The 15,555-nt window shown below is 42.0% G+C and overlaps 1 protein-coding gene across 16 annotated transcripts in view; it reads right to left on the reverse strand.

The window, feature by feature from the left end:
- LOC106580920 (histone-lysine N-methyltransferase MECOM) overlaps positions 1–15,196 on the reverse strand; it is a 186,286-nt gene extending 171,090 nt beyond the window's left edge. For 8 of the 16 annotated variants that reach the window (XM_045703670.1, XM_045703668.1, XM_045703667.1 and 5 more), the window contains exon 1: positions 14,741–15,196. In XM_045703670.1, the coding sequence (XP_045559626.1) occupies positions 14,741–14,777 (37 nt within the window). In that variant the 5' untranslated portion in view covers positions 14,778–15,196. The remainder of the gene's footprint in view (positions 1–14,740) is intronic. The other 8 variants (XM_045703669.1, XM_045703659.1, XM_045703666.1 and 5 more) reach the window with 2 other exon arrangements.
- Positions 15,197–15,555: the final 359 nt, after the last annotated feature.

Genomic DNA, 15,555 nt, shown 5'->3' on the forward strand with positions numbered 1-15,555 from the left:
ACACCTTTTCTTCCCAGCTCATTGTCAACGATCTGACCTTTGGGTTCACTGAGTGGAAAACAGTGTCTGTGTCAGTTAGCTGCAGCTTTCCAAGCAGTGTTAGAATAATATTGCCACAGGGCCGGGAGGGATGCTAACGTTAATCAAAACAGGACATCCTAAGGAGGACGGGTAGGTTCGCTCTACCGCTGGCTTTGTTTTTGTGTTTGTGGATGGGCGACAATCCCAGGAAGCCCAGAGAGAGGCTCATCAAAGCACCGAGCGGGGGCCAACGGCAACGCGATTGGCTGGAATGCGCCTCGGAAAAGAATCTCCACTGTCTCTATTGTTCTCCAAAGTTTTTCCTCAGTCTCATCATCCCAATCACATTGCTGCATTGCCGCGGGATGTCCAGTACACCGCCAGGTACAGACACAGCACTAATCAGCCAGCCCCGCATTCCTTTCAACAAGCACATTCTTTCCCCCCACTGCGACCCTGGCCGACCGTCAACACACACACACACACACACACACACAAACACACACACACACACACACACACACAGGAGGAGGAAATGATGCAGACACATCTCAGAGGACAGGGGGACTACATGTTCCCGTCCCTCACACCTGAGGGCGTCTAGGGGTGCCAGACTACCATGTGGAAGTTCTTCACGTCACAAAACATCTGGAGCATTCATCAACATATCGCCATTCCAACACTGACAAGACAGAGGCTATCGGCAACAATCAGGTAAAGCTTCCATCAGAAACGACCCGGGGCTTTGATCACGTCTCCCTCCCCTCATCTCTCCTGCCCTGAGGGGTCAGAGGTCACCGGTTAATGAGGTTCCAGGCTGGATAGTGGGGGCTTTGGTGTGGCTGAGAAGAAAGGTGTACACTACAGCCCCCCCCATCCTCCCTCTCACCATTCCTTCTCAGCTATCTCTTTTTCTCCCTCTTTTTTTCTTCCCCTGAGTTAATCATAATCGAGTGCCTCCAGCTGCAGCCCTGGAGCGCTCCCCAATACCCGCCCTCAAATCCGTCCCCGCCTGTCGGGAGATCCCACTGCGCTGGAACACTGTTATCGCCGTTCTCACAAAGAGATTGTTGGATAATTCCTGTTTGTGGCTGCGATCCAGTCCGGTATGACAAAGAAAGGACCCGCTCTGCCTGGCAGCACTCCCAATATTTCACAACAGAGACATTATTAAGAACAACATGCAAAAATGCAGACAAACGGAGACATATGCAAGCACACACACTGTTGTACGCATGCACACCTACATCATACACACTGTCTGGCTGTACACACCTTAGCACACCAGCCAAACCCTATATCTATGAGGGATGTAGCCTACTGTACTGTAGAGGGAGTGAGAGAGTTCACTCACTTGTTGTCCACACATGAACAAGCTCACATATAGTGCATTCGGATATTCAGACCCCTTCACTTTTTCCACATTTTGTTGTTACGTTACAGCCTTACTCTAAAGTAGATTAAATCAACTTTTTTCCTCAACAATCTACACACAATACCCTATAATGAAAAAGCAAAAACAGTTTTTTTAGACATTTTTGAAGAAAAAACAGAAAAATCCCAGATGTACCTTATTTATGTAAGCATTCAAACCCTTTGCTATGAGACTAAATTGAGCTCAGGTGCATCCTGTTTCCATTGATCATCCTTGAAATTATTCTACAACTTGATTGGAGTCCACCTGTGGTAAATTCAATTGATTGAACATGATTTGGAAAGGCACAAACCTGTCTAAATAAGGTCCTACAGTTGACAGTGCATGTCAGAGCAAAATTCAAACCATGAGAACGAAGGAATTGTCTGTAGAGCTCCGAGACAGGATTGTGTCGAGGCACAGATCTGCAGCATTGAAGGTCTTCCCTTTGGCTCAGTTGGTAGAGCATGGTGTTTGCAATGCCAGGGTTGGGGGTTTGATTCCCATGGGGGGCCAGTACAAAAAAATGCATGAAATTAAATGTATGAAATGTATGCATTCACTACTGTAAGTCACTCTGGATAAGAGTGTCTGCTAAATGACTAAAATGTAAATGTAAAGTCCCCAAGAACACAGTGGCCTCCATCACTCTTAAATGGAAGAAGTTTGAAACCACCAAGTCTCTTCCTAGAGAAGGGCCTTGGTCAGGGAGGTAACCAAGAACCTGATGGTGACTCTGACAGTGCTCCAGAGTTCCTCTGTGGAGATGGGAGAACCTACCAGAAGGACAACCATCTCTGCAGCACCACCAATCAGCCCTTTATGGTAGAGTGGCCAGATGGAAGTTGTTCCTCAGTAAAGGGCACATGAAAGCCCACTTGGAGTTTACCTAAAGACCCTCAGACCATGAGAAACAAGATTCTCTGGTTTGATGAAACCAAGATGAAACTCTTTGGCCTGAATGCCAAGCGTCACGTCTGGAGGAAACCAGGTCATCACCTGGCCAATACCATCCCCATGGTGGTGGCAGCATCATGCTGTGGGGATGTTTTTCAGTGGCAGGGACTGGGTGACTAGTCAGGATCGTGCGAAATATGAACGGTGCAGTGACGCTCCCATCCAACCTGAAAGTGCTTGAGAGGATCTGCAGAGAATAGGAGAAACGCCACAAATACAGGTGTGCCAAGCTTGTGGAGTCATACTCGAGTCTGTAATCGCTGTCAAAGGTGCTTTAACAAAGTACTGAATAAAGGGTCTGAATACTTATGTAAATGTGATATTTTTAATACATTGGCAAACATTTCTAAAAACCTGTTTTTGCTTTGTCACTATGGGGAATTGTGTGTAGATTGATGAGGAAAAACAACTATTTAATCAATTTTAGAATAAGGCTGTAGCATAACAAAATGTGGAAAAGGTGAATGGGTCTGAATACTTTCCAAATATTCTATATACTTATGGCATATGTATTCGTCACACGTGCCGTTTACAGCAGGTATAAAAGGTGCAGCGAAATTCTTACATGCTAGCTCCCTCAACAATGCAGTACACCTTTACAAAAGAGTGCAGGTGTAAATAACACTCGTAGAAAGCACCAGGTTGTCTTTGATTGCCATAAAATAGATGGAAGACCCTTTATTTAACCCACTTGCTCCACATCCGCCCAATGCTACAACCCTCCCCAGACCAGAGTGCCTGTAGTAGTGTGAGAGTTTGGTGTGACTGTGACTGTGAGGGATTGTGCTAGCATGGTGGTGGCGCTAGCTGATACCTAGCCTGGGTCCCATCTGTAATGACAAGGAGTTGGCAAGGCGGCACAAACAGATCTGGGATCCAGGCGAGCTGATACCTTCTCCAGGTAATGAATTGGAGCAGTTACATGATTGAAGTCCTTTAATTAGCTAAGGGACGTCGTTTCTCCACACGTACCAACCAATCATATTGCCTCATTAATTGAGGGGAAAGAGACTGCACCATCAGCAATGTGTCCACGCAATAACTACTGCACTCAGACACACAAATCAATCAGATGTTTGGGGAACGGTTCGAACAAACAGGAATGGAATCTTATTCATACATAAGAGGAAATGTTTTTTTATGTTTCTTTATCTCCCTCTCTTTCACTCTCTCTGTATCTTCCTCTCTTTCGCTCTAACACACACACACGCACGCACACACGCATCTATAAAAATATGCTTAGCTTGGGCCTGCTGTTGATAATGACCTCAGCCTTGGCACCCGAGTGGCCCAGACTGTAGTCGCCGGGCAGACTGTAGCCTTTTGTGTTAACCTCCCTATCTCTAACTCACTGACCTTTGGGAAGAAAGCAGAAATTACTTTTTATTTAGAAGGGGGTAAGGTTAGCTCATTGTTCTGTGTTGGTACGGTTTCCCTGCAGTAAACACACTGGTTCCCAGGCTTGACATGGGTCCCCCTCCTCCATCCCCCCAGCCTCCTCCCTTGGTGTTCCCACACTCTGGGTCGCCGTGACATAGACCTACCCTCCTCCCTCCCGCCTCACCCATCACAGCACAGTGCCGCGTACACACACACACACACACACACACACAGAGCACATCACTTGATGCTACAAATACACTCACTTTTTTAGCTTCCACTTCACTATATAACAAGCCGCACAAACACACACTCACAAACGTATAGGTTTATTTGTCTTTCTTTAAACAGTGATTGGAGATGCCAGACCCTGCAGTGTAGATAGAGTGAGAGGAGGGGATGTTGTGACACGGGTCCCTAGGGCTACCCACTGAGCCGGGCCCCCAGGGACCAACCCAGGGGACGTGGGGCTCCTGAAGCCCACTGACAGGGCCATCCTTCATCGCCCTGACAACAACACATAAACAAACCACTAACGTAGTGACTAGGCCTAACTGTTTACAGCATAGAGGTATGGTCACAGTGTCATTAACATCAGAGACCTGGTGGGGTGGGGGGGGTCTCTGACACAGTGGGTGAGGAGAGTGGACGGGCGACTCATGCAGATGGGGGCGTTGGTGGATGAGGGGGGCTGTCTCACTGTCCCCCTGCACTCCCAGGACCCAATAGGCCTACATGTTACCACATTTAAACATAGGCATGCGCACACGCGCACACACACGCGCACACACACACAGAGTGATGCATGTTTTTTTGTGCACATACTACACAAGCACAACATGTTAATGTTACAACGACCATACACTGAGATGACTGACTACCGAGACAGGCAAATACAGTAGCCTACCACTCTTATCTGACAGATGGGTTTCTTGACCATTTCAACATCTCAAAGTAGCCAACATTTTGGTGGGATATGACTGGTTTGTTCCCTGATGTGTTTCCCAAAAAAAGTTTAAGGTTTTCCTTATACTACCAAACCATGCAGCCCCCACTTTTTTCCCAAAAAAAGACAGCCTACTAATTGGGATGAGAATAAGAAAGGTCTATATTAAAATCATACCTGTACATTTGGAAGAAATATTTAGGCCTATGAATGAACAACGTAATGTATCCCATTTTAGACTTTAGGCCTATACTTTCAGGAGCTGAAGCGTGAGATAATATTAACATATTCTCGTCCACAGTGCGCATGAAATATGACGAGTTGAGACGGATCATTGAGCAGGGAGATACGGAACATTTGTTTACCGAACTTTGGATCTAAACGGAACGGGAGTGCATGCAGAGTGCTGCGACGGGACAATGACTATTTAACAGGGTCTCTCAGCTCGCACCCACTTCCTCTCACCTTTTAAATGGCACGATACATTAACCCTTTTAATGAGGTCCGCCAGACAAACGCGAGATGCATGGCCCATTGCACAATGCAAGGAGGAAGCGCTGACAGGCAGAATGCGCCGCACGCTTTCACACCAACACACACATGCACGTACGAGCGCAGAATTAAAGCTAATTTATTGGCGCGAGTTGACGGTAGGTGGGGGCGTTACACAAACTCACTTCCTTGACAACTTCCTTCACAATAGCTTTGCTCCGTAAGCACAAGAAGTATGAAAGCCCTGATGTCTGCGGAGGCTGCATCGCAGGAAATGCTGTACGGTCAATTTGACCATGCAATGCCTATTACACTCTTTTAAAGGGTTCACATGGTCAATCTGTAATCTGCATTGGCCGTACAGCATTTACGGTGACACGTTGTGATGAGCTGTTGTCAAGGAAGTTAGTTTGTGTTTACACAGGACCTCGCGCCCTAACCTACCATAAACCAATCATGTCAATGTGGAGCTATACTGAGCCCTCCACATTGTTACATTTGAGAGGCACACAGCGATGCGGTTCAGAGTTTAATTTTACCTGCATGCCTCCAGATGAATTGCGTCACACCGTGCATACAGTTCCTCTGTCCACATTTCGGATCAAACATAAATTGGCTTTTAGGCCAGCCTACATGCACGCACACACACATCTATCTATCTATATACACACACACACACACACACACACACACACACACACACACACACACACAGTGCATTGGAAAGTATTCAGACACCTTGACTTTTCCACTTTTTGTTATGTTAAAGCCTTATTTTAAAATTTATTAAATCAAATGTTTCCTCATTAATCTACACAAGATACCCCATAATGAAAAAGTGAAAACAGGTTTGTAGAAATGTTTGCAAATGTATTAAAAATTAAAAACAGAAATACCTTATTTACATACGTATTCAGAACCTTTGCTATGAGACTCGAAATTGAGTCGAGGGAAAGATGAACGGAGCAAAGTACAGAGAGATCCTTGATGAAAACCTGCTCCAGAGCACTCAGGACCTCAGGCTGGGGCAAAGGTTCACCTTCCAACAGAACAACGACCCTAAGCACACAGCCAAGACAATGCTGGAGAGGCTTTGGGACAAGTCTCTGAATGTCCTTGAGTAGCCCAGTCAGTGTCTGGATTTGAACCTGATTGAACATCTCTGGAGACACCTGAAAATAGCTTGCATCGATGTTCCCCATCCAACCCGACAGCTTGAGAGGATCTGCAGAGAAGAATAGGAGAAACTCCCCAAATACAGGTGTGCCAAGCTTGTAGTGTCATACCCAAGAAGACTCAAGGCTGTAATCGCTGCTAAAGGTGCTTCAACAAAGTACTGAGTAAAGGGTCTGAATACTTATGTAAATGTGATATTTAAAAAAACAAATATCTACATTTGCAAAAATTTCCAAAAACCTGTTTTTGCTTTGTCAAGATGGGTTATTGTGCGTAGATTGATGAGGGGAAAAAAACTATTTCATCCATTTTAAAATAAGGCTGTAACGTAACAAAATGTGGAATGTGTCAAGCAGTCTGAATACTTTCCGAATCCACTGTATAACACACACACACACACACACACACACACACACACACACACACACACACACACACTTTACATTGATGAGTAAGGTATAGTGACTCAATTTTACCCAGTTCTCAATAGCATGTCCTCAACACACAGAGTCGACCTGCAATCTTAAAACTATTATAGCTTATTCCAATCAGCTTTAGCTAGGCTTCACTCCTGCCTCTGAGGGAATACTAACCCACTAAAGAAATTAGGGAACAAAAAATAACCTAATAATCAAAATAAAACAAATGTTTTTCAACGTTTTTATTTAGAAATGTCAAATACATTTAATACAATTTCAAATGCAGTGCATGGCGAGACATTGATTTATGGACTATTCACATAAACTGACACACACAGCAAATTTGCAAGTGTTAAAATCTCGGTGACAAGGTTAAAAGTGTTGTGAGTGTTATATCTGAGTGTTGACTCTAGTGGGGTTAACACCAGTGGGATTGAAATGGATACCACATGAATTATTTGAATCACAGTTGAATCAACACTGCATGGTGTTGTTGTTACTGGACTGTGTTGAGTTAATTTCCGTTAATTCTCTCAGAGTGAAAAAGATTTGGGAGGGGCCTCATTATTATTCTTCCCAGAATGCTTTGTTGCAGGTTGAGTTTTAGAATAGTTTGTTTTAATATCTATGTTTCTGCATGCACATTGATTGATTCATTGATCTTGTACTATACACCAATAAATAACTTACATTTTTCTGAACAAATCCAATATGTAAGGGGTTGGACTTATTTTACCCGTTACTGAGATGGTTGTTCCACTTTAGATGGTTTAGGTAGTTTTGTCAAGCAAATCATTCACCCTACCAATCTTTCTAAATGCAGGTTGTGGTGGGTTTTAAAAGGTTCCAATTTTGGGATGTTCTTCTTCTGGCTTCATTCTGATAGGAATTACTAATCACTTCACAAACTGTTTTATTGTGACTTGCAGGTCTGATGTGGACCATGAGCCAAGTTTATAAAGTCACAATGTTGAGGGTATCTAGACCATAACCAAAGGCCTTTTCAAATACATCATATATGGTCACCATGGGTTAACTTTTAAACTCAAACACATCAATTTAGGCACTCATTTGATAGACACTTCAGGACATATATCTATTGAATGCAATAACCATGTCTCTGTCACTAACAAATACAGTCATGGGTGGGTATTGCTCATGTTCACGTGAAAGGCATGCTGGGAAATATGCGAATAAGGCTTTACAAAACACTCTAGGGGTGTTAGTCTGTGAACACTTGGAAAAATGTTAGTTTAACACTATTTCGATGGGTACATATAATTTAGAAGTGCGGCATGAGCATGCCTAATATCCTCTCATTGTTTCAAACCTATGTCGTTCATATATGTGTGAATAAACCAAACCTTTTTTTTTTTTTGTAAATACATGGGTGTGCATTGGAAAATTACAATCCAATTCAGCATTCATATGAGTCTTATATCTTCTTTTTGAGGACATTACAAGTGGTGCACCATGGGTCAGACATCTCACACTACCCCCTGAGCATTTAGTTGAGAAGTAATTTTGGAAACATGGAGTTACCTTAAGCCTATAGTCCTAGCTGAGATTATTTTCTGGGGGGGACGGCATGAGGGGTGAGTTTGAACAAATACACTTCTATTACCACCTCTCCACCTACACATTCAACACTGTTTCAGATAACATTTGCTACCAGTCTACATAGTGTTAAAGTTACTCTACAGGTAGTGTCCCATTTTCAGAGTTAATTTGACACAAAATGGTCTTTGACTTAAATATTATTACACATTTATGTGTGAATTTTAACACTGGTTTAGTTACACTCTCCAGTGTTATTTCATCACTGAATTGAGTTGAATTTACACTGCAATGCCTGCATAATTTTACACTCCAATTTAATTCCGACACTAGAGCTCATTGACTCCTCATAATGTTGAAAATACTCATCCTGGGTTAAAATAAGTCAACACTGTAATTTTTACACCCCTTTTTTACTGTGTACCAACTCCCCCTCCATTAACTCACTCCACTATGTTTTATCATCTGCCTGCCATGCGCACATCAATCGAGATTGAGCACAAACATTCCCTGTTGAGCGACGAGACCTACATGTCTCTGAACAGAACTTATCCGGACAGGCCGCACACTGAACACATTTACCCGCAGACCTCTTATGGGGAGTCTGGGAATTTAAATATTCACTGTTGACATTATGCAGAGCTGGCTACAGGCCAGAACGAGCTATTAGAACATTCACATTCTCTTCCTCTGATTTAATAGGTAGCCTAGAAATCCTCCTCTTACATCTTGAGTAAATAATCATATTTAAATATCGCTCAAATTATCCCCCCATTCTCAGATTGTAAGAAATGATTTAGAACTATGGAAGTGCGGACCGGCTGGTGCTGTAGCCTGGCACATTCCTTCAAAGGACTGTTAATATTTAGGCCGATTGCAGCAGGCGCCAACACCAGTACTAAATGCACTACAAAACCATTGTTGATGTGTGTGTGTGTGTGTGTGTGCGTGTGTGTGTGCGTGTGTGCGTGTGTGTGCATGCGTGCGTGCCCTTTGCCTGGTCAGTGATCCCAGAAAAATATGCATATCGTTTGCTTTTGAAGCATATTCTGTAAATATGCCAATACTGGGCCATGTTGCCATAAACAACAGTCTGTAAGAGATCCTGATGAGAGGGGACCGTCTGCTGGGTTTATTTCATACCGTCTTGACCGATCCTCGGTGCCAAAGGCACCGCAATGACACCGAAGTTCACGAGACAAATTCATGAAGCACAAGACATAAAAAATGAGTGTCCCTGTCTGTATACTGTAGCTCTTAAAGTTCTTCCTGACAAACTTTTCATATTAAAAGTAGGCCTATGGTTATTAAGCTCTTTGACTCGCATTGGTGTTGTCAAGTGACTGTGACTCATTTAAGTGTATTTTGAACGTCAAATCTAATTGTCCAATCATTTCCCTTCTGAATATTATTTTGGTGAGCATTTTGAAACACACTGACAATATAATATCCAACCAAAAATGATAAAACGAATGTGAAAAATGTATCTCATTTATTCAGTATCTTGCACTGAACAAAATCCACAAATACTTGCATAATCCCTGGGGGGGTTCTCTAATACAAAAAGGCAGCACACAACATGCACACAACATGTAAACTGGATATATTTCTACATGAATAACACCTTTATCTTTGAGTCAGGGCCTCCTTTCCCAGAGCCTTCGTAGTGTTAAGATCATCGTTAGAACCTTCTTACAATGTATCTTTACTAGCCAAGGTGTTACCCAGAGCATTCGTAAGTAACGTGGCTCTTAAAAAACCTTTGCACATCTATGACTGATCCAGACCCCTCGTAGAGCAGCCAAAGAGCATTATTCGATTTTTTTTTTTTTTTTTGCCCTTCTGCATCCCTTTATTCACATAAGATCGCCACTAAACATAGAATCAAGATGTTTAGGCTATCTGTCTGACTGTGACTGCCAAGGTCGGCTCTAGGCATACTTAAGCAGTCGCTTAGGGCCCCGATGATAGAGGGCACCAGACCAGAAAATTATAAAAGATATACAGTACCTGTCAGAAGTTTGGACACACCTACTCATTCAAGGTTTTTTCTTTATTTTCACTATTTTTTACATTGTAGAATAATAGTGAAGACATCAAAACTATGAAAAAACACATATGGAATCATGTAATAACCAAAAAAGTGTTCAAATATATTTTATATTTGAGATTCTTCAAAGTAGCCACCCTTTGCCTTGATGACAGCTTTGCACACTCTTGGCCTTATCTCAACCAGCTTCATGAGGTAGTCACATGGAATGCATTTCAATTAACAGGTGTGCCTTGTTAAAAGTTAATTTGTGGAATTTCTTTCCTTCTTAATGCCTTTGAGCCAATCAGTTGTGTCGTGACATGGTAAGGGTGGTATACAGAAGATAACCCTATTTGGTAAAAGACCAAGTCCATATTATGGCAAGAACAGCTCACATAAGCAAAGACAAACGACAGTCCATCATTACTTTAAGACATGGAGGTCATTCAATGTGGAACATTTCAAGAACTTTGAAAGTTTCTTCAAGTGCAGTCGCAAAAACCATCAAGCACTGCAGAGGATAAGTTCATTAAAGTTAACTGCACCTCAGATTGCAGCCTAAATAAATGCTTCACAGAGTTCAGTAACAGACACCTCTCAACATCAACTGTTCAGAGGAGACTACGTGAATCAGACCTTAATGGTCGAATTTCTGCAAAGAAACCCCTAGTAAAGGACACCAATAGGAAGAAGAGACTTGCTTGGCCCAAGAAACACGAGCAATGGAAATATGTCCTTTGGTCTGATGAGTCCAAATTTGAGATTTTTGGTTCCAACCGTTGTGTCTTTCTGAGATGCTGAGTAGGTGAACGGATGATCTCCGCATGTGTGGCTCCCACCGTGAAGCATGGAGGAGGAGGTGTGATGGTGTGGGGGTGCTTTGCTGGTGACACTGTATGTGATTTATTTAGAATTCAAGGCACACTGAACAAGCATGGCTACCACAGCATTCTGCAGCAATGTGCCATCCCATCTGGTTTGCGCTTAGTGGGACTATCATTTGTTTTTCAACAGGACAATGACCCAAAACACACCTCCAGGATGTGAAAGGGCTATTTGACCAAGAAGGAGAGTGATGGAGTGCTGTATCAGATGATCTGGCCTCCACAATCACCTGACCTCAACCCAGTTGAGATGGTTTGGTATAAATTGCACCGCAGAGTCCAAGGAAAAGCAGCCAACAAGTGCTCAGCAGATGTGGGAACTCCTTCAAGACTGTTGGAAAAGCATTCCAGGTGAAGCTGGTTGAGAGAATGCCAAAAGTGTGCAAAGCTGTCATCAAGGCAAAGGGTGGCTCCTTTGAAAAATCTAAAATATATGTTGATTTGTTTTACACTCTTTTGGTTACTATGATTCCATTTGTGTTATTTCATAGTTTTGATGTCTTCACTATTATTCTACAATGTAGAAAATAGTAAAAATAAAGAAAAACCTTTGAATGAGTAGGTGTGTCCAAACTTTTGACTGGTACTGTATATTCAATATATATTATTTTTGAGATAACTCATTTTGGGTGTCAACTTACTGTTGCGAGTTAGAATAGTAGAAAACACAAGGTGAAATTGTTATATTTGGATGTGCATCAGAAGTACTTCTCTTGTTGTCAGTCACTGACAGTCACTCAATTAGCCCATGTCAGTTAACCATTTTTAGATTGGTAAGTTAGTCTAGCCAGCTATCTAAACTTGTAGTAATCATGGTTGAATTATGGACCGGGCATGAAGGGCACTTGGCCAGGGGCCCTGACCTCCAGGGGGCCCCTATTGATTTTGTAAGTCACTCTCACTCAAATATCATATTAACATGGCATAAGTAAAAAATGTGTAGGAAAATAGCTGTAAAACTGCAAATGTTTCTATCCACACCATGGCAAAATTTCTAGAATTGCATTATTATTATTATTATTATTATTATTATTTTTAACTGTAAAATATTCTCTCTGCCCAATGGCAAAATGTGTAGAATTGCACCAAAGTTACTTTAAAACTGCAACATTTTCTCTGCACCCCATGGCATAATGTGTAGAATTGCAGGAAATGGCAACAACATTTCGCATAGGGCCCCCAAAAGGCTTGGGCCACACCTGGTGACTGCAGATAACTTCAGAATGAAGTTGATGCTTCAAATGAGAACAGAGATGACTGCATTAAAAGATACATAGGCTACATGCCTATCTATATAGGCCATATGTACAATATATTTGTTCTATTTTAGTTATATTTTGCGACAAGGCTACTGTCTGTGATTTTGGCCTAAATGTATTTCATGTGTGACAATATGTGGGCAACGATGTGCTTAATCTGTGATTTAGAGCATTATTATTGGGTACGCATAATGAGCCGCCTCAATAGCCTATTTGTAGCCATAGGTGGTAACATCTCTCTAGATTAGAAGCTGATCCATCGTCAGTATTATGGAATAATTAGAATGTTAATGTTGATTTGAATGGAGAAAGCTGATCCGAGAGCAGCTCTGCTTTTCTTCCAATTCTATCAGCATCGACACATGGTCTAACCATGCACTTAGCGAACGTTCTCTCTACGTGCTTGTTTGGGAAACACTTTAAAAAGTTGGCTCGTAAATAACGATGCATCTGGTACGATTATCGTTAAGTTACATCGCAACTGGGAAACGATGCCCAGAATTGTTTGAACTAACAAAACACTCACAATTCGATTTTCTAAATTAAACTGCTGGTTGGATGAGTGTCATCCACTGAGTGTAGTGTGTAGGCCTAAATCAAGTAGGCTAACATCCTAAAGAGGAAAGGGTTTTAAGGTCCTTTCTCCTCTGTCGGAACTCCAGAAAGGTCCAGAGAAATGATCCATGTGTAGCAGAAATATATAGACAGAAAGGGACGCGCACACACACAAACACACACAATGAGATGACTGTCAGGTCTCGCGGACGTTCATTGAAAGTATTACACCTGCGAACCCTGGCTCCAGGACGGCAACCTACCGATGTTGACCTATGGCTACACTGTTGTCCAGACATGAGGAAACTATCATTAAAAACATTCAAATCATATACTTCAAATTACAACGTTTTTTTCTCTCTGAAAAATACTGTAAAAACTTAGACAACAGGCTATACACATTCATAAAGGTTAAACACAATTGGAGATGTTAGTGACTCGGAAAATGCAATTCAATTGCCGATACACAATTTGAAATATTCTCGAAAACGTTTATATTTGTGTAGCCTAAACTACTTGAAGGAATGTAAATAATGATTATAGCTACTGCATCCGCTTGCCATTTTGCTGATAGGCCTACATTTTATATAAACATTGTTGTGCATTTTGGTAGATTGCTGTAGACCACAATAACAGTTTATTGGAGTAAACACTTTTTACCCAAATCAGTGTGTTGCTCCAAGGGGGTTGAATTGCTTCCAGAACTCAGACTAATAATTAACCAATTCACAATTAGAAAATGTGTTTATTAGGCTACTCAATATTGGTGTTCAAAACCTCGTTGTCCCTCAATGTGCAGTGGTAAAATACAAATAAATTCAACTTATTAAGGTGCGGGAGGCGGTGGTTGATCAAGAACTGACATTACATTTCTGCCTAACATAAAGACGTAAACACGTTTCGTACCCAAACCGTAACATTAATTCTATAACAAAGATGATTTACTTGTTGCTCAAACTAAATGCACCATAATAAAGATACAACACAGCGCAATAACCCAAATCTATAACGTAATGATAGGTAGAGCGAACACCCCATAAGCATTTATTCTATGATACCTCTGGCAGGGCAAAAATATATGTTTTGGGCATTTTGTCGTTGCGCCAGCAATGGTACCTGATTATATTTAAATGCATAAGTCTGGATCTTTCGTTTCCTAAATCTGAATGAGCCAACCTGCCTTTTCAAAGTCGCTCCTGCAAATTGAAGTGGCCAGAAACCAAGCGCGTGCAACAACAGCGTCGCAGGACGGGATGAGAATTGGCCAACGCTGTAGCGCCCACTATACAAAGCACAACGCAATAACGATAGTAGTTCGTTCCCTGGGAAGTGCCTCTCCCGTTTGCACAACTTTTTAATACTTATAACGCCAATTTAATTTGTCAGAATTCGCGAAACTAACTGGCACTGACAGCATCAACTCGAAACCGCTGAACCAACTTCTCCAAACTGTACCGCTGAACCAACTTCTCCAAACTGTACCGCTGCTCAGTCGTGAGTGGGAGATATTTTCTACTGACACTCATGTAACAAGATACAATATATTGTACCTCATTTGTATATGCGAAACAACATTGATAACTGAGATATAACTACACATTTACAAGATGGCAGTTTCAAAAGGCAAAGAAAGGGATATTGCACCTACTTGTGGCCAGTTTCCGTGCCCTGCCTTTGGACCTCATGATGCCAGTCTTTCGGCGTGGGTTTGTTAGATTTTTTCTTGGATCTTTTCCTCCTTTTTCTTTTTTCTCTGTCCTTTTCTCTGTGTTTCTCAATCCAGACTCGCTATCTCTCCAGCATTGTCAGTTTGGACACCTTCGCACATGCGCATAACAAAACTACCAGCACCGCCAAAAAAGTTTGGAACGATGTATCTCTTGATATGACTGATCTAGTTAGATGGCAATCGGAGAGAGATCCCTTCGTGTCAGATCTTTAAAGATCACTGAGTCAGAAATGGAGACGCCACGACCCCGGATCTACGGAGAGCCGGACACATTTATTATAATGAATTATTATTCTCAAACTTTTAACATGCATGCCTACCTATTGTGCTCAAATGAAATCACATTCATGAATGCTCGGCTAAATTACTAATGTGAAACATTTTCATTAAATGTTTTATACGTTTTAATTGTGTTTTGACCATCACAGCGACCACTATGAAATGAATGAATCCCTCCTCCCCTCCCCTGGTATGTGGGCAGTTGAACTGACAGCTCTAATATGAGGCTGTCCGAAGCTTTTTTTGTGTGAAGTGGTGACAATTATTAATATTTTGAACGAATACCTCTTTCTGCTGGCATGCATGCGTAAATTCCATCGCTTGCATGCAAATTGATAACCAAAATCAATGTTGAACTCGCATAGTCTATTATAACTTTTGGGTATGGCTGCTGCACAATTGAAATGGTTTACTTTGCTTCACTCTCATCGGATTTGGGCACAAACGTATCAACA

The sequence above is a fragment of the Salmo salar genome, chromosome ssa20 (genome assembly GCF_905237065.1).
Source record: "Salmo salar chromosome ssa20, Ssal_v3.1, whole genome shotgun sequence".
In the NCBI taxonomy this organism is placed as follows: domain Eukaryota; kingdom Metazoa; phylum Chordata; class Actinopteri; order Salmoniformes; family Salmonidae; genus Salmo; species Salmo salar.